Below are 19303 nucleotides of genomic sequence, written 5' to 3' on the forward strand. Positions count from 1 at the left end.
TTACCAGAGGTGATAAAAATGTCAATTCCTTTGGGGCCAATCTTGCTCCTCCAATGTGTGTTTTAGCCCTAATGAAGTCATGGTTATTTCTAGACTTCTGAGACTTACTGTGGCTTTGAATTGACACAAACACTAATTTTCTGTCAAAGGCTAGAGTGATGGATGTTACATACCTGAATTTTCTTTGAACATTTTATTTTAAAAGAGATACTTTGGGCTTTTCATGCAACTAAAATTCTGGAACCCTAGAGCAGTCTATTATATCTGTCACCACAAGGAGTTTCCTTAAAAAGCTCCCTCCATAAGCACTTGGATGTGTAAACAAGATCCTTTCACAGATCTTTTTCTCTTCCTCTCCATATCCCAACTTGTCTTGGAGACTACTTTTTGAATTATAAATCCCTTTCTGCATTTCTATTATTAATTTTTATTTGTAAAATTGCTAAAATGGCTAAACTTGGCCACTTAACCTGCATTTAAAATCTAGGAATGTGGGGTGATCATCTTTGTACATAAATTACCTAATGACCCTGTCCATGCTGTGCTACCTGTTCAGGTGGAATAACACTCCCATGGATGAAGCACTGCACTTTGGACACCATGATGTATTTAAAATTCTCCAAGAATACCAAGTCCAGTACACACCTCAAGGAGATTCTGACAATGGGAAGGAAAATCAAACCGTCCATAAGAATCTTGATGGATTGTTGTAATGGTCTCAAATCCCAAGATTTAAATCACTTACCTATTTAATTGTGGAAAATTATTATGAAGAACGTGTATATTTCTATCTGGTAGTGATGTATATTTTACATTTGTCATTTCAGTGTTACTGGAGTTTTCTTCATTGTGCACACAGGACAAATCTGATCTCTTTGGGAAAAAATAGAAATAAAACAATCTCCCTCCATAATGTGAGCAATATTACCACGTGCATTGTATAATTTGATGTAAAAGAAATAGTTACCAATGCTAGCTTAATTGTGTGGTCTTCCATGATTTGTGTTTTATGAATTTTCAATTTATGGTGATGATCTGCTGATATGCATTTATAAATTAAGCTGTGTTGTACAGTCTGTCCAAATGGGTCAAGGTTGCCTTTAGAAGCAAATAGTGTGATTTTCAAGACTTCAAATACAAATTTAGTTTGAGTGTTTGAACAACTGTATGCACTTATGGTTGTGTTTAAAGTGTCTCTCTCTCACCCTAGCTTCACGATGTGACTCTTAAAAAAACTATAATAGTTAACAACTGTTAGTAAGATAGACCAATTCTGATTAGACTTTATCAGGGAATCTGTTTAAGATATGTTTGGTGACCAAAACATATGTGTGAATGTAGTTATAATACTTTTGAAAAATTTTCCTTTTTCTATATCCCCTTAGTCCAGCCTCTCTTCTCAGACATTTAGCTATCTGCCTCTTTCCTTTAGCTGGGAAAGTGAGAGCTGGCATACTATGCAGTTTTTATGTTTTCCATAGTAAGTCAGAAAATGCCTCCTATTTCTGGCATCAGAACTTTGCCATTTGTCTACAGAAGATGAACCAGAGACAAAATTACTAAGTATAAATTAGTCAAGTTTATCAGTCTAAAAAACGAAGGGATGTGCAACTGCAGCTCTTTAAGAGCTTTTTCTTTAGCTTCTAGGGTAAAGATAAATTCAGAAATGCTCTAAGCTACCAAAGTTATTCTGAAAGTATGGGAACTGCTACATCTAACATTTGTTTCCAAGCCTGTCATTAAGAGTCTGCATCAAGAGATTTGTCCTCCTTGGGGGACCACTGGATCATTCCAGATTTCTTGTGATTTTCTATTGTGTAATTCTTGGTGGGCTCTGTAGTTTAATAATAAGAAAAAGGCCATTTCATTTTAAATTGTGACCTATAATTTCTTTGTCTTAGGTTGGTAATTCACGATTCATTTGGAAAGTGGGTAAAAGGGGCTTCAAAAAACTGATAGAACAGGATTTTCTAGGAGTTACACATACATTTTATCCTGTCATACCTCGAGATAAAGTGGCATGTTAGGATTTCTGATATTAAGCACACACACACATGCACACAAATGGACTTCTCTGAAGCTGTGTTTAGTGAAATGAGCTCAAGTACATGAATGTTAGTTGTTATCACATACAGCAAATTCCTTTTTTTCTTTTTCTATGAGCACACACTGCTGCTTCTAAACTTTACCATGCCTGATGGCACCTTACTCCAGCAGCCTCCAGGTGCTTTCATTTTCACTTCCAGTCTAAGCCAGTGGCTCCAGCCACTGCCCTCCCATTACTTAGATGGCACCTCCTTTGGTGAAACCACGGCCAATGTTCCTTAGCTGCACCAGGCCCGAAGCTGTTCCCATGCTTGAGCTTCCATGGGGAGGATGATGAGTGAGCAGTTCCTACCCCATGGATCTATCAAGCCATGGAGACAGGTAGCATTTGTAAGATGCTGCACAGGAGCAGCATTATCCCCAAAGATATTACAGGGTAGACATGTTTTAATTGAAATCAATCAAGATAACTTTGCTCAAAGAGCAGCCCACTTTGTGTGACTAAAATGAAACATTAAGACAGTTGAATTGTGTGACTTGACTTGAAGATTACCAATGATTTTGAGGCTTTTCTATAATAAAAAGAGGTTCTAACCATTATTTGGGAACAAAGAGAGTTTTCATCTTTTTTCAGATCAAAACCATTCTGTAAAATCTTTGTTGTTTAATTAAATGTGCCCTTATTTACCCCTGATGTTATTTATGACTATGTGCCGATTCCTGCTCGGGCTGTTTGCTGTTGGCTGGTAATAATATATTTGATTTAAATACTGTTGACTGTGCTATTAACTGCTGCCGTCAGTAAACTCCAAAGATCTTTTTGTTTTGGCTTTAGTATCATATGTGCTTTTTCTGTATCATGAGAGCTCTATATGGTCATGTTATATACATTGTTGTTTTTGCTGGTCTCATCTTTGGTAATATGCTATACCCCACTGCTGCCTGACACTGCCCTTTAGCTGCAGAGCTGGATTAGCTATTGACCATTTGGATGCTGTTGTCTGTCTGGCAGGGACTGAATGACCTGATGTCAGATTTAGATTCTTCCTGGGGATTACACAGCTATGAATGTATTTGCTTCTAAAACCTCCCGAAGTGAATCTAATCTTAAAACTACAAGTTGTAAGTATTCTGAAATTGGGAAACATTTATTTTAAATGCAATCAGATAGTGTTGCTTTTTACAGCATAATAAATATATGTATCAAAAAAAAACTGTGTGAAAAAATGAATTTTCTTAAAACAATTAAGAGCCAGGAACTCCACTGAGCATACAGACCATGTCTGGTTGGGTTCCAATCCATTTCTAATGCCTGCTATAAAGCTAGGTACTACACAAGGTGTCAGATGGGGTTACCACAATGACTAGGACAAGAATCCTGCGTAGAGTTCATCTTTGAAGGTGAGGGATGTGCAGGCATGTCTCTAGTCCCCTAGATGCAAACACTATCCTTTTACAGTTAGTAAGTGCTCAGTAAATATTTGTTGAATGGAACCAGTAAACATACCCTTGAATGAGAAGAGTGGTTATTTTCACAAAGCCTTGAAATTTATTTAGAGAGTTGAACCTAGTACTGCCACACTCTAGAATCTGAGTGTGATCAGCCAGTAAACCTCAGCTCCTAATTTATTCTGTGTGGGAATAGCATTTGCTTCCAATGCCAGAAATCCCTGGTCTTCAGAGCACTCTTTCCAGGGGTTAGTGTATAGTTTTCCAACCATAGAGAAAGTACATGAACACCATGACTGTTACATTTTCATTTATCAAAGCTATCTGTCACAAAGTAAGTTACTTTGCTAGAAGCGTCACTGCATTACTGGCATTTTAGAACTGTGATGAGCTAGGTACTACGCAAGGTGACAAGTGGGGTTACCACAATGATTAGAAGAGACATCAGAAATTTTCTAATCAACTCACTCTTTTACAGATGAAGCTGAGACCCAAGAGTGGGCTGTGATACAGAACTCAGTCCTGCGCTGTTGTTCTACGTCCTACAACACTGATTATGCCCAGTATGGATAGAATATACATATTAGCTTATTCATATGCACTATCTCCTATTAGCTAAAGCCTCTCCTCTGCTGAGTTTTAGGGAGAGGCGTAAGTGCTACAACAGAAAGTCCTGCAACATATAGTCAACTTCAGCTATACATATATACATCCATGGATAGGAGCAGGAGATCAGTGCAGGCGCAACAAATGTGTGAATAATCCTAAATAGTGAAATGTTATTTTTATTCTTGATACAAGATCATTTTATTTTTGTATAACTTTTTTAGGAGTTGGGATAACCTTCCTAATTTTACTTGCTAATCCTCATAGTAAAATGAGTAAATTTATAAATCATATACCAGATGGCCCAGGGAAGCAGCCCATGAATGTGTTAGGTGGCACTTATAAAAAGGCTTTTTGAGAAAGGATAATCTTATAGTTATGCAAGGAAATGATGTGATTCACTAGATTATATGTGTTTGGGGATGGGAAAGATTAGAAAATTAAGGCAGTTTTTTAAAAAGGAGGCGTGACATACAGTAAAACAACTGGATGGAAGGCATTAAAGGCAGGGACTGGGGGGTTTTATTTCTATTCTGGAGAATGAACCAGACTCCAGGCCTGTGTGCGCCCCCATTGTACCCCTTGCTTCCTTTCCAAATAGCCAATAAAAAGGCTGCTATGAAGTGCGTCTGGCAAGCAGTCCCAATGGCAAAAGAATATCAAAACTGTTTCAATTATGTACAAGAAATGTGGAAAGGCTGCAAACAGACACTGACAGTAAGGTATTAAGGTGTTATAATAGCTTTATGAAATATTATAGGAGAATTCAGAGTTTGATAATTAATAGGTATTTGACAGCTTTCTACCTCTTAGATAGCTTTCTGTTCTCTGTAGACTCAAGATAACGTTAATAAATAAGTTTAAGACTGCTTAAGTATGGCTTTGTTGTTTTTTCCTTTTTACAATAAATCAAGCAAGGTGTTTAATTTCTCAGTGAGTATAGCAAACACAACCCAAAGTGAGTTCACAAAAACTTGGAAGCTGAGGATTATCATTTAAGAGCGATATAAACTGATCTTAAAAAGCTCTAAAAACAATATTGTTTGTCTTCAGCTTTACTAAAACTGGTTTAAATGTCATTTCTTTGAAATTACATTTTTTAAATATAACATTTACATTATTTGTAGCTTCTGGCTGTTTGCATCACAAAATCTTAACTTTTAATAAGGCGACTGCACTAGAATGTATGATCCAGTGTCTCAGAATATCTTAAGTTCCATAAAAGCAGGGATCTGGGGGTGGAGCCAAGATGGCCGAATAGGAACAGCTCCGGTCTCCAGCTCCCAGCCCCAGCGACACAGAAGACGGGTGATTTCTGCATTTCTGCTTGAGGTACCGGTTTCATCTCACTAGGGAGTGCCTAACAGTGGGTTCAGGACAGTCGGTGAAGCGCACTGTGCGCGAGCCGAAGCAGGGCGAGGCATTGCCTCACTCGGGAAGCGCAAGGGGTCAGGGAGTTCCCTTTCCTAGTCAAAGAAAGGGGAAACAGACGGCACCTGGAATATCGGGTCAGTCCCGTCCTAATACTGCGCTTTTCCAACGGGCCTGGAAAACGGCACACTAGGAGATTGTGTCCCGCACCTGGCTCGGAGGGTCCTATGCCCACAGAGTCTTGCTGATTGCTAGCACAGCAGTCTGAGATCACGCTGCAAGGCGGCAACGAGGCTGGGGGAGGGGCGCCCGCCATTGCCCAGGCTTGCTTAGGTAAACAAAGCAGCCCGGAAGCTCGAACTGGGTGGAGCCCACCACAGCTCAAGGAGGCCTGCCTGCCTCTGTAGGCTCCACCTCTGGGGGCAGGGCACAGACAACCAAAAACTCAGCGAGAACCTCCACAGCCTTAAATGTCCCTGTCTGACTGACAGCTTTGAAGAGAGTAGTGGTTCTCCCAGCACGCAGCGGGAGATCTGAGAACGGACAGACTGCCTCCTAAAGTGGGTCCCTCACCCCTGAGCAGCCTAACTGGGAGGCACCCCCCCCAGTAGGGACAGACTGACACCTCATTCAACCGGGTACTCCTCTGAGACAAAACTTTCAGAGGAACTATCAGACAGCTGAATTTGTGGTCTCACGAAAATCCGCTGTTCTGCAGCCACCGGTGCTGACACCCAGCCAAACAGGGTCTGGAGTGGACCTCTAGTAAACTCCAACAGACCTGCAGCTGAGGGTCTTGTTTGGTAGAAGGAAAATTAACAAACAGAAAGGACATCCACACCAAAAACCCATCTGTACATCACCATCATCGAAGACAAAAAGTAGACAAAACCACAAAGATGGGGAAAAAACAGACCAAAAAAACTGGAAACTCTAAAAAACAGAGCACCTCTCCTCCTCCAAAGGAACGCAGTTCCTCACCAGCAACGGAACAAAGCTGGATGGAGGATGACTTTGATGAGTTGAGAGAAGAAGGCTTCAGACGATCAAACTACTCTGAGCTACGAGAGGAAATTCAAAACAATAGCAAAGAAGTTAAAAACTTTGAAAAAAAATTAGAAGAATGGATAACTAGAATAACCAATGGAGAGAAGGGCTTCAAGGAGATGATGGAGCTGAAAGCCAAGTTTCGAGAACTACGCGAAGAATGCAGAAGCCTCAGTAGCAGATGTGATCAACTGGAAGAAAGGGTATCGCTGATAGAAGATGAAATGAATGAAATGAAGAGAGAAGGGAAGTTTAGAGAAAAAAGAATAAAAAGAAATGAACAAAGCCTCCAAGAAATTTGGGACTATGTGAAAAGACCAAACCTACGTCTGATTGGTGTACCTGAAGATGATGGGGAGAATGGAACCCAGTTGGAAAACACTCTGCAAGATATTATCCAGGAGAACTTCCCCAATCTAGCAAGGCAGGCCAGCATTCAGATTCAGGAAATACAGAGAACGCCACAAAGATACTCCTCGAGAAGGGCAACTCCAAGACACATAATTGTCAGATTCACCAAAGTTGAAATGAAGGAAAAAATGTTAAGGGCAGCCAGAGAGAAAGGTCGGGTTACCCACAAAGGGAAGCCCATCAGACTAACAGCTGATCTCTCAGCAGAAACTCTACAAGCCAGAAGAGAGTGGGGGCCGATATTCAACATTCTTAAAGAAAAGAATTTTCAGCCCAGAATTTCCTATCCCGCCAAACTAAGCTTCATAAGTGAAGGAGAAATAAAATACTTTACAGACAAGCAAACGCTGAGTGATTTTGTCACCACCAGGCCTGCCCTAAAAGAGCTCCTGAAGGAAGCACTAAACATGGAAAGGAACAACTGCTACCAGCCCCTGCAAAAACATGCCAAATTGTAAAGACCATCGAGGCTAGGAAGAAACTATAGCAACTAACAAGCAAAATAACCAACTAACATCATAATGACAGGATCAGATTCACACATAACAATATTCACGTTAAATGTAAATGGGCTAAATGCTCCAATCAAAAGACACAGACTGGCAAACTGGATAAGGAGTCAGGACCCATCAGTGTGCTGTATTCAGGAAACCCATCTCACGTGCAGAGACACACATAGACTCAAAATAAAGGGATGGAGGAAGATCTATCAAGCAACTGGAAAACAAAAAAAGGCAGGGGTTGCAATCCTAGTCTCTGATAAAATAGACTTTAAACCAACAAAGATCAAAAGAGACAAAGAAGGCCATTACATAATGGTAAAGGGATCAATTCAACAAGAAGAGCTAACTATCCTAAATATATATGCACCCAACACAGGAGCACCCAGATTCATAAAGCAAGTCCTCAGTGACCTACAAAGGGACTTAAACTCCCACACAATAATAATGGGAGATTTTAACACCCCACTGTCAGCATTAGACAGATCAACGAGACAGAAAGTTAACAAGGATATCCAGGAATTGAACTCAGCTCTACATAAAGTGGACCTAATAGACATCTACAGAACTCTCCACCCCAAATCAACAGAATATACATTTTTTTCAGCACCACACCACACCTATTCCAAAATTGACCACATAGTTGGAAGTAAAGCTCTTCTCAGCAAATGTAAAAGAACAGAGATTATAACAAACTGTCTCTCAGACCACAGTGCAATCAAACTAGAACTCAGGATTAAGAAACTCACTCAAAACCGCTCAACTACATGGAAACTGAACAACCTGCTCCTAAATGACTATTGGGTACATAATGAAATGAAGGCAGAAATAAAGATGTTCTTTGAAACCAACGAGAACAAAGACACAACATACCAGAATCTCTGGGACACGTTCAAAGCAGTGTGTAGAGGGAAATTTATAGCACTAAATGCCCACAAGAGAAAGCAGGAAAGATCCAAAATTGACACCCTAACATCGCAATTAAAAGAACTAGAAAAGCAAGAGCAAACACATTCAAAAGCTAGCAGAAGGCTAGAAATAACTAAAATCAGAGCAGAACTGAAGGAAATAGAGACACAAAAAACCCTTCAAAAAATTAATGAATCCAGGAGCTGGTTTTTTGAAAAGATCAACAAAATTGATGGACCGCTAGCAAGACTAATAAAGAAGAAAAGAGAGAAGAATCAAATAGATGCAATAAAAAACGAAAAAGGGGATATCACCACCGATCCCACAGAAATACAATCTACCATCAGAGAATACTACAAACACCTCTATGCAAATAAACTCGAAAATCTAGAAGAAATGGATAAATTCCTCGACAAATACACCCTCCCAAGACTAAACCAGGAAGAAGTTGAATCTCTGAATAGACCAATAACAGGTTCTGAAATTGTGGCAATAATCAATAGCTTACCAACCAAAAAGAGTCCAGGACCTGATGGATTCACAGCTGAATTCTACCAGAGGTACAAGGAGGAACTGGTACCATTCCTTCTGAAACTATTCCAATCGATAGAAAAAGAGGGAATCCTCCCTAACACATTTTACGAAGCCAGCATCGTCCTGATACCAAAACCTGGCAGAGACTTAACCAAAAAAGAGAATTTCAGACCAATATCCTTGATGAACATTGATGCAAAAATCCTCAATAAAATACTGGCAAACCGAATCCAGCAGCACATCAAAAAGCTTATCCACCATGATCAAGTGGGCTTCATCCCTGGGATGCAAGGCTGGTTCAACATATGCAAATCAATAAATGTAATCCAGCATATAAACAGAACCAAAGACAAAAACCACATGATTATCTCAATAGATGCAGAAAAGGCCTTTGACAAAATTCAACAACCCTTCATGGTAAAAACTCTCAATAAATTAGGTATTGATGGGACGTATCTCAAAATAATAAGAGCTATCTACGACAAACCCACAGCCAATATCATACTGAATGGGCAAAAACTGGAAGCATTCCCTCTGAAAACTGGCACAAGACAGGGATGCCCTCTCTCACCGCTCCTATTCAACATAGTGCTGGAAGTTCTGGCCAGAGCAATCAGGCAGGAGAAGGAAATAAAGGGTATTCAGTTAGGAAAAGAGGAAGTCAAATTGTCCCTGTTTGCAGATGACATGATTGTATATCTAGAAAACCCCATTGTCTCAGCCCAAAATCTCCTTAAGCTGATTAGCAACTTCAGCAAAGTCTCAGGATACAAAATTAATGTACAAAAATCACAAGCATTCTTGTACACCAATAACAGACAAACAGAGAGCCAAATCATGAGTGAACTCCCATTCACAATTGCTTCAAAGAGAATAAAATACCTAGGAATCCAACTTACAAGGGATGTGAAGGACCTCTTCAAGGAGAACTACAAACCACTGCTCAATGAAATAAAAGAGGATACAAACAAATGGAAGAACATTCCATGCTCATGGGTTGGAAGAATCAATATCGTGAAAATGGCCATACTGCCCAAGGTAATTTATAGATTCAATGCCATCCCCATCAAGCTACCAATGACTTTCTTCACAGAATTGGAAAAAACTACTTTAAAGTTCATATGGAACCAAAAAAGAGCCCGCATCGCCAAGTCAATCCTAAGCCAAAAGAACAAAGCTGGAGGCATCACGCTACCTGACTTTAAACTATACTACAAGGCTACAGTAACCAAAACAGCATGGTACTGGTACCACAACAGAGACATAGATCAATGGAACAGAACAGAGCCCTCAGAAATGATGTCGCATAGCTACAACTATCTGATCTTTGACAAACCTGACAAAAACAAGAAATGGGGAAAGGATTCCCTATTTAATAAATGGTGCTGGGAAAACTGGCTAGCCATATGTAGAAAGCTGAAACTGGATCCCTTCCTTACACCTTATACAAAAATTAATTCAAGATGGATTAAAGACTTATATGTTAGACCTAAAACCATTAAAATCCTACAAGAAAACCTAGGCAATACCATTCAGGTCATAGGCGTGGGCAAGGACTTCATGTCTAAAACACCAAAAGCAATGGCAACAAAAGCCAAAATCGACAAATGGGATCTCATTAAACTAAAGAGCTTCTGCACAGCAAAAGAAACTATCATCAGAGTGAACAGGCAACCTACAGAATGGGAGAAAATTTTTGCAACCTACTCATCTGACAAAGGGCTAATATCCAGAATCTACAATGAACTCAAACAAATTTACAAGAAAAAAACAAACAACCCCATCAAAAAGTGGGCAGAGGACATGAACAGACACTTCTCAAAAGAAGACATTTATGCAGCCAAAAAACACATGAAGAAATGCTCCTCATCACTGGCCATCAGAGAAATGCAAATCAAAACCACAGTGAGATACCATCTCACACCAGTTAGAATGGCCATCATTAAAAAATCAGGAAACAACAGGTGCTGGAGAGGATGTGGAGAAATAGGAACACTTTTACACTGTTGGTGGGACTGTAAACTAGTTCAACCATTGTGGAAGTCAGTGTGGCGATTCCTCAGGGTTCTCGAACTAGAAATACCATTTGACCCAGCCATCCCATTACTGGGTATATACCCAAAGGACTATAAATCATGCTGCTATAAAGACACATGCACACGTATGTTTATTGCGGCACTATTCACAATAGCAAAGAGTTGGAACCAACCCAAATGTCCAACAACGATAGACTGGATTAAGAAAATGTGGCACATATACACCATGGAATACTATGCAGCCATAAAAAATGATGAGTTCGTGTCCTTTGTAGGGACATGGATGAAACTGGAAAACATCATTCTCAGTAAACTATCGCAAGGACAAAAAACCAAACACCGCATGTTCTCACTCATAGGTGGGAATTGAACAATGAGAACTCATGGACACAGGAAGGGGAACATCACACTCCGGGGACTGTTGTGGGGTGGGGGGAGGGGGGAGGGACAGCATTAGGAGATACACCTAATGCTAAATGACAAGTTAATGGGTGCAGGAAATCAACATGGCACATGGATACATATGTAACAAAACTGCACATTGTGCACATGTACCCTAAAACCCTAAAGTATAATAAAAAAAAAAAAATAAAAAATAAAAGCAGGGATCTTTGCTTTCGTTTACCATGTTTCCCAAACATCTAGTATAATGCCTGGCTCATGGCAGGTGCTCTATATAAATTTGATGAATTAATGAGTGAATCATAACCAAAGGAAGCCACTCACATAAATGGTCCTTACTTTGTTAATGTCCCAATTCAAAAGGTAAGCAGAAGAGTTTTCAAAACACTTTCTAGCTTTTTCCTGTCCTTTCTCTGGGTTAGTCAGTGACAGGACTGCTCTGTTCAGAAAGACTTGCCTTCATATTCCACTTTAGCTTTCAGGCAATAAATAGATTTCACTCATTTCATGCCATCTCAGAAAACCCTCTTTCCTTTAAAATGAGACATTTGTCCCCAGTAGCACACATAAGCTCTATGCTTATAAAACACTTTTCAAACTTAGACAAACACCACACGAGAAATACTCAAACACACACAAATATCCCTTAAGTTAGGATCTACTCAGTGACTTCTTATAATGGTTAATTATGTAAGAATACAAACTTACACTAGTTAGCCAGGGCATATTTACTCCTTGGAGAGAGACTACTCTCAGTGTTCACTATAAATAAGCTTTATATTTCCTAGATGTAAATACGAAGATATGGAGATGAGAATAATCATTCTGGTTATGATGCCAACATTCATTATCAGGGAATAACACTATTCCATGATAATAGCTAAATACAACTTGACAGACTATGTCTAACTTGGTAATTATGCCTCTTCTTACCCTTTTTTCCCCAGTACACAGTGTATTTTACTTTGAGAAGGCCTGGCCTTCTAGCTTTTAACATCTTTGGAAAAAAATGGCAGCTTTTTTTGTGGGTGCAATAACTTCTCAGTAATAACTCATCTAATCGTGGGGGTGTAGATTTTAGATGACTGCTTTGGAGACGACAAAGTCCCATTTCTCATGTATTTTAAAATTAAAAACTGCTAATTTGGGGGTATTAGCAATACCCAGATTCATTTTAAAATAAGTGCTGAATCATTTGTATATTTGGGGACAGCTGTGGTCACAAAGAACCAAAGTACTTTTGTTTGCTTTTTATGGCACCTATTACAGCTGTTTCCAATAATATTACTCCTCTGACCTCTTCCATTGACGTATCTTAATCTGCCATAGCAATTCTGAATACGTGTAGGGCAGGTAAGGACAACATTTAGGAAAATAGTGTTATTGATCTTATTTTAAAATAAGGATTGAGGTACATGAGAAAAGCATCAAACCAATTCATAATGTCAGTAATTTTAAGAATATATTAAATACTATTAATAAGAGATTAATAGAATTTTAGAATTTTAATACTTCTTAAAAGTAAAGTCTCTTGGCTAGTGCAGTAAAATGAAACCATGCCAAATTCCCAAAGGGCAAAAAGAACTGACAGCTAAACCTCAGCAATTAGAAACAACATTGTTTTAATGTTGTCTTCTTTGTTTTTTAGTCATTTCATTTGTAAAAGTCAACTGAAACTTAGGTTCTCGCCATCTACATAAAAACTGAGAGAGGAAGCCCCAGATTGTGTGCAGTGCCACGGAAAGCACTGTGTGCATATTATATTTAACGCAAGACAGATACTTTAGCTTTAATTTTAAAACAAAACTCAAGAAATCTTTATCTCCACCAAAGAAAAATACAGCATTTGCATGATAATATAGTTGTGGTAGCAGTAGTGGAAAAACAAGATACAGCCACATAGACAGCAGTATGTAAAAGGGAAGAACCTTGTCAAACCCATCACTTAATCTACTTTTTGTGTCAGTGATAAGGAAGAAAACAGGTAAAAATACGGTATACTTCACGAAACATCATCCACTCAAAAAAGTGTCTGGAAAAAGTACAAGAGAGATAATGGAACCATTCGCAAATGTGAAAAACACATATATCAGCGAAACATGCAGTTCTCAATGCAGTTACATAGGAAGTGAGTTTTGAAATGATCTGATTCTCATATTATCTCTAGTTAATGATTCAAGTCGTCAGTTACTACTTTTTCTACTCCTTCCCAATTTTGTGGCTAATAGACTAAATACCACCCTAATAACAAAAAAGACAAAGTAGCCCATTTAAGAAACATGAATTAAATTTGAGTTTATCTACATCTATGGTTAATTTCAACTTTTGAATGAGTGGTTGTGAATAGCCTAACTCCCTTGGTAGAACTGTAAAAATAATTGTATGTGACCAAGATGAAAGCAGAATGTATTCAGCTTTGGATATCAAACACAACTTGTGAATTTGGAAATGTACATCCTTCTATTGATATTAGCCAGTGTCATTAAGCCATAACAAACAGTAAAGCTAATATTCTCTTCTCACGAGACAGAATTTGTCTTTGTCTTTAAATAGCCAATGTGAAAGATGTAATAAAATACACATTTTCCCCCTACCAGATGCATGATGGCTACCTTTGAAAGAGGACTGATACAACTGTATATAAACTTGGCTTTGAACTATTTCACAGGTAAACCAATGGCAAACTGCCAGTCACACTTAAAGCAAAGAAAACACGTAAGAATTCTCCCACAGAAATTTACCGTTCCTACGTCAAGCAGTTCCCTAAATAACCATTGATTTATCCAACAACCTATAACAGTTGGGCACTGACTTTATGCACAGCATTTACTAGATGTTGCTTAACTTCTCCTTTCCCAAAGGACCCTCATTCTCATCCTGATACTTTGGGTGTATCTGGATGTTTTTCACTTGTGAAACCCGCTCTTCAGAGAATGCCTTTCAATTTTACCTTCAGTAAGATGCATGATGCCCTTCAGAGTAACTGATGTTTCTGAGTTACAGAAAAATTCACTTGCTATCAACAGGTTGCAGCGAATTTGTTGGCCTTTCTTTCATTTCCCTAGAAACACAGGATGTGAAGGAACAGAGTAGCAGGAGGGAATCACAGATGAGAAGGAAAACTGTCGCCAGAGAAGATGAAAAAAATTCATGTTCTATACTGTGTTCATCTGTAAAAAGACAAAATGTGGTTAAGTTTATTACACTGATCTTGTGAAATGCAGATTCATACATTAAACATTGCTTGTCTATTCTAGAATGAAGTAGTAGGAAGATACTTGCAATGGCAAATAAATACCATGGAATAAGAGGGCCTTCAGCATGTACTATGTATTATCCTGGGCTAATCAAGACCTTTTATATCACCTAAGCTGACGGATTATTACTCTGCTGCCCACTGGCTTAATTTTGTGAATCCATCCAGACTGCATAAAGCTTTTTGCTGTTATGCAAGTCTGGGGACAGAGCAACGTGTCAAATCTGCTCATGTGAAACAAGGGTGAAGAAATGCTGAGCCATATGCCAGAGGGAGAGAGGAAGGAGAGGGAAATGATACACTTCCCCTAAAGGCCACTCAGTGGGTAAAATCAATGACTGTGTTTCAGGTACAGGCTAAAGAAGCAGAATTACTAAGAACCCCTTCACCCTCCCCACCAGTGCCTTCTGCCCAGCTGCCTTGACCAGGACAACTTATAGTAAGTAAATTGTTCATCCAAAGGATACTAGCCTGCCAGTGACTTGCTGTCTGACTTCCACACTGGTCTTTCCCCTTAGACCAGATGCTTTCAATCGAGGATGATTCTGTCCCCTGGCAATGGCTGAAGACATTTCTGATTGTCCCATCTGGCTGTGAGGGTGCATGTGCTTACTGGTATCTATTTGGTAGAAGCCAGAGGTGTTGCTGAACCTCCTATGAAGCACAGGAAAGCTCCCCACCCCACCAATCCCCAACAAATAATTCTGAAGCCCCAAATACCAGTAGCACCAAGACTGAGACACATGGCACTAGACTGGAAAGCCTCTGGAGAACTTTTTTTTAATCCCAAGTGCTCAATAGTGTGTGGTACATAGTGGGCTCTTAGGAAAATTATTTTGGATTGAAAAACACAGTGAAAGTGTTGCCCCTACGTTTCAGTCTGGCTGATGTTTCTCTTTTTTTTCTTTCTTTTTTTTTTTTTTAATTTGAGACGGAGTCTTCCTCTGTTGCCCAGGCTGGAGTGCAGTGGCACCATCTTGGCTCACTGCAACCTCCACCTTCCAGGTTCAAGTGATCCTCCGGCTTCAGCCCCCCTAGTAGCTGATATTACAGGCACACACCACCATGCCCAGCTAATTTTTGTATTTTTAGTAGAGATGGAGTTTCACCATGTTGGCCAGGCTGGTCTCAAACTCCTGATCCCAGGTGATCCACCTGCCCCGGCCTCCCAAAATGTTGGGATTACAGGCGTGAGCCACCATGCCCGGCCTGGCTGATGTTTCAAATGTGTGCTTAATAGGGTGGACTGGGGGGGTAAAGAGAGGGAGGGAGGGGGAGATAGATAGATAGAGGAAGGGAGGAAGCCTGGATTCAGATCCTGTCACTGCGTGAGCAGGGCAAGTGGCTTAACCTCTCTAAATCTCAAAGTCTTCATCTATTGAAAGGGGATTAATAGTACCTAGCAGATAGGCTTGTTAAATTAGATGGCATATGTAAAATGTTTAGTATAGTAGACAGAAAGTAGTAGACAATTAATAGCTAGTCCTATCATTATGAGCTTTGGCTAAAGGCCTCTTGGAGAGTAGACTGGTTCTATTATAGTCCCAGAGGAAAACACTGATTATGTAGGAAATCCAGACTAAACAAATGCCCAAGTCATACTGCAGAGAACACCTCAGTATTCTGGTGTTCTCTGGCTCTCTGGACAATTTCCTCAGGAGCCTATGGTCCTATTGCTCCTGAGGCTGCACCAGACGTTGGCCCCTGGTGCCACCCTCTTTCAGAGCTGCAACCTCCAGACTTGGCAGAAGACAGCCAGCTTGGGGAGAGCTGCTTCTGTTTCAGAGTATACACCCTGATTCTAAGAGTAGATGATGGATGGAAGTCATGGCCAAGGGGCAGGACAGCAAACCATTGTGAAGTCAACCCAATTTAGAGACTGATTCAACTTTTGTCTAACCAGTGCCGTGCCTATATTATGAACTCTTTTTCTTTTTTTTTCTATTTTTTTAATTATAGCCTCTTTTAGCTCTTTAAGTCTTCTATGGGTTTAATGGGAGACTTTAGTGGTGGGCAGAGGGTGTGTGTGTGTGTGTGAAATGGATTTATTTTATTCTACAAATGAAATGAACGAAATCATCTGAAATGGAATGGAATAGCTACAGCGAACGTCCAAAGACCACAAAACTGTTTCCTGACATGTGCTTAGCATATTTAAATTGCTCTCACAGTATCATCCTGAGGGCACAGAGAGCAGTCCAACTGCCCCACAGGACTGCAGAGAGGGAACCAATCCATCTATTTTCTCAATAATGGTGATGATAGAGATGGAATGCTGATTGCCAAATCCCAAACACACACAGGCCTCTCACCTAAAGGCCATGATGCCTTTGTCTTAGTAACAGAATAAACCCAATCCTGTACAAACAGCTTCTTCAGGGTGCATGTTTTGAATGGGGCAAAGATTAGCTTTTTGTGGGAGGCTTTCCAGGATACTGGACAAAAGCATGCACTAGAGACTCGCTAGGTAGATTCAAATATTCTTTCTACCATTTACTAACTGCTTGATCTTAGTCAAGTTACATAAAAGGGGCTGTGTGGGGAGAAGGGGCTCTGTTCCCACATCTGTCCAAGTAGGAATAACAATAATACCTAACTCACCAGAAGGTGGCTGTGAGGACTGAATGAGTTACTACCCGTGAAGTACATGGTATACTGTAGGTGCCTCATGTCACCTATTAATGGTGGTGGTGATGATGATGTAATTTGCTCAGGAACAACAAAAGAGGTGTAAAAAATCCCCCCATTTTACGGTTCCTGGGATATAACATATTTTCTGAATAAGGCTTTATATTTATTCCATTTTTGTGCCAGGCCTATAAAGCCCTTTATACCTTTATAGCAGTGTTGGGAGTGACAGTCTAGCAGGATCCTTCTTACACGCAGAAAAGGTTCATTTTACACTTGCCAATAGGAATGAAACTATTTCGCTGCCACAATAGCTAAGTGTTTTTCTAAATGGCCTATTTCGTCAACAACAATCAGGAAAGTGTAAGAAAGTACAGTCTCTAATGATTGTAGCCCGTACTTAAGGTGAGGAAAAAAGTAAAAACATTACACATGAGAAACCTGAATACAGGGAGATCTTACTAAGGCCTTATCAACACATTCCCCAAATGTCTGAAGAGTGACGCCCTCTCATTCTCGCTCACCTTTCCCCTCCCTGCCTTCCTCTCTTTGTTGAGCACCTACTTTTTGCCAGGTACCAGGAATATGGTAAGGAAGAAAGGCCAGTAATAACTCAGGATATTTTTTGGAAGCATTAAATAAATTTTAAAAAATGAGCTGGAATAGCTCCATGTGGAAAAGAGCTTAAAATTAAACAGCATCAGCAAAAATCCAGCCAAGCAAGCACAATCTTTAAGAGGAAGGATTTTAGGCTGAAAGGCAAACAATACTAGTTGATATACTAAAAAACACCCTCCCAAAGGAAGATGCTCTCTTTTGTGGACAATCATATTCCCATTTCTATCATGAATCTCATTTACTATTTCACTCCTTGAACCTTTTACTCTTGGCAAGCCCTTCACAGCCCCAGGAGCTACTTGTACAAATTAGCTCTCAAATATAAGGCAGATGAAGTAATCTCATTGCTGCTAAAGTATAATTCTCTCTAATTATTGTAACTACCAAGCATTAGTCCTTCCCTTTCTAAAAATAACACTCCCTCCCCTAGACACAGTGATGAAATCGCATACCGAAGAAAAACATTTGCTTATCAAAGAAATCTTAGTTCCTTAATATATGAAATTTCTACACGGACAACTTTAAAGTGGAGAGGAGGAAACTTGAATATTAGAAACGTCACTTGTTTTTTGGAAGGTGCTGAATGCCAGGAATAAAAATCCCACTGATGATGTAGGTGGTTTAAATCCAGCAGCTCCAACTTGTCATGGCTCATCTGAGCACTGCACTCTCCTTGGCTCCGCCAGGGCTCCCTCCCGCAGACAGGCCCAGGATCTGCCATGGTGCCCTCCCTGCCTCTGAGCACACACACTTATTGAGAGCTACACACAGGCCAGCCGTGGTACTCACCATACTGTCGAATTCTACAGAGCCCACTATCCGAGACACCTCGTCAAACTCCTCAGGAGACATGGGGAGCAGGTTGTCTGTGGTCTGAAGTCTAGAAGGGTGACTAAAATGGGGAAAAAGGAAAGACCAATGTCAACATCTGAGTGATGAAAGGACTAGTGCATACTTACACACTTTATCTTTTGTCTGTAACTGAATTATCACGTTATATTTTTATTTTGGGTAAGTGCATACACTTGTAAAATACATTTGCAAAAGTACAGCTCGTGGGAGGCTCATGTCCCCAGCCCAGCCCCTTGGGAAACGTTTCACACTCCAGGGATGTGATGACCAATAGCCAGACTGGAATCTGTGCCGCTTCTGCCTGGGTAAGCCTAGGTGTGAGCATGTGCGGTGCACTACCCTGAGATGACCATGCCTCGTGGCTTACCCTGGACAGAAAAGCACCAGAGAAATGTCTGGGGAGTCCCTCATCCCTACCTTGAGGTTTGAATGCAGATAAAGCTGCTCCACACAGTGTTTTTACATGAAGGCTACATCCATTCACCCCAAGACAGTGCTGCAGGCCAAATAACTGACAATGACATTTCCAAAATTTTTTCTACCTTTTATAAAATGAAACAACAAAATCAAAGCAAGTGGAGACAATGTATCTCAATCATTACTTTGGCCTTTTCTAGATTGAAAAGAACTACTTTCCC

At 40.0% G+C, this 19303-nt stretch overlaps 2 protein-coding genes across 19 annotated transcripts in view; one reads left to right on the forward strand and one right to left on the reverse strand.

The window, feature by feature from the left end:
* Positions 1–3260, forward strand: part of GLS (glutaminase) — an 86051-nt gene extending 82791 nt beyond the window's left edge. For both annotated transcript variants that reach the window (XM_055290049.2, XM_055290052.2), the window contains one exon: positions 557–3260. In XM_055290049.2, the coding sequence (XP_055146024.1) occupies positions 557–713 (157 nt within the window). In that variant the 3' untranslated portion in view covers positions 714–3260. The remainder of the gene's footprint in view (positions 1–556) is intronic.
* A 9839-nt stretch (positions 3261–13099) lies between these two features.
* Positions 13100–19303, reverse strand: part of STAT1 (signal transducer and activator of transcription 1) — a 45342-nt gene continuing 39138 nt past the window's right edge. For 13 of the 17 annotated variants that reach the window (XM_063644822.1, XM_055290055.2, XM_063644823.1 and 10 more), the window contains 2 exons: positions 18603–18705; positions 13100–14481 (listed from right to left, as the gene is read on the reverse strand). In XM_063644822.1, the coding sequence (XP_063500892.1) occupies positions 14467–14481; positions 18603–18705 (118 nt within the window). In that variant the 3' untranslated portion in view covers positions 13100–14466. Of the gene's footprint in view, positions 14482–18282; positions 18706–19303 lie in introns of those variants that run through there. The other 4 variants (XM_063644818.1, XM_063644821.1, XM_063644819.1 and 1 more) reach the window with 2 other exon arrangements.

Source organism: Symphalangus syndactylus, chromosome 8 (assembly GCF_028878055.3).
Source record: "Symphalangus syndactylus isolate Jambi chromosome 8, NHGRI_mSymSyn1-v2.1_pri, whole genome shotgun sequence".
NCBI classification, from domain to species: domain Eukaryota; kingdom Metazoa; phylum Chordata; class Mammalia; order Primates; family Hylobatidae; genus Symphalangus; species Symphalangus syndactylus.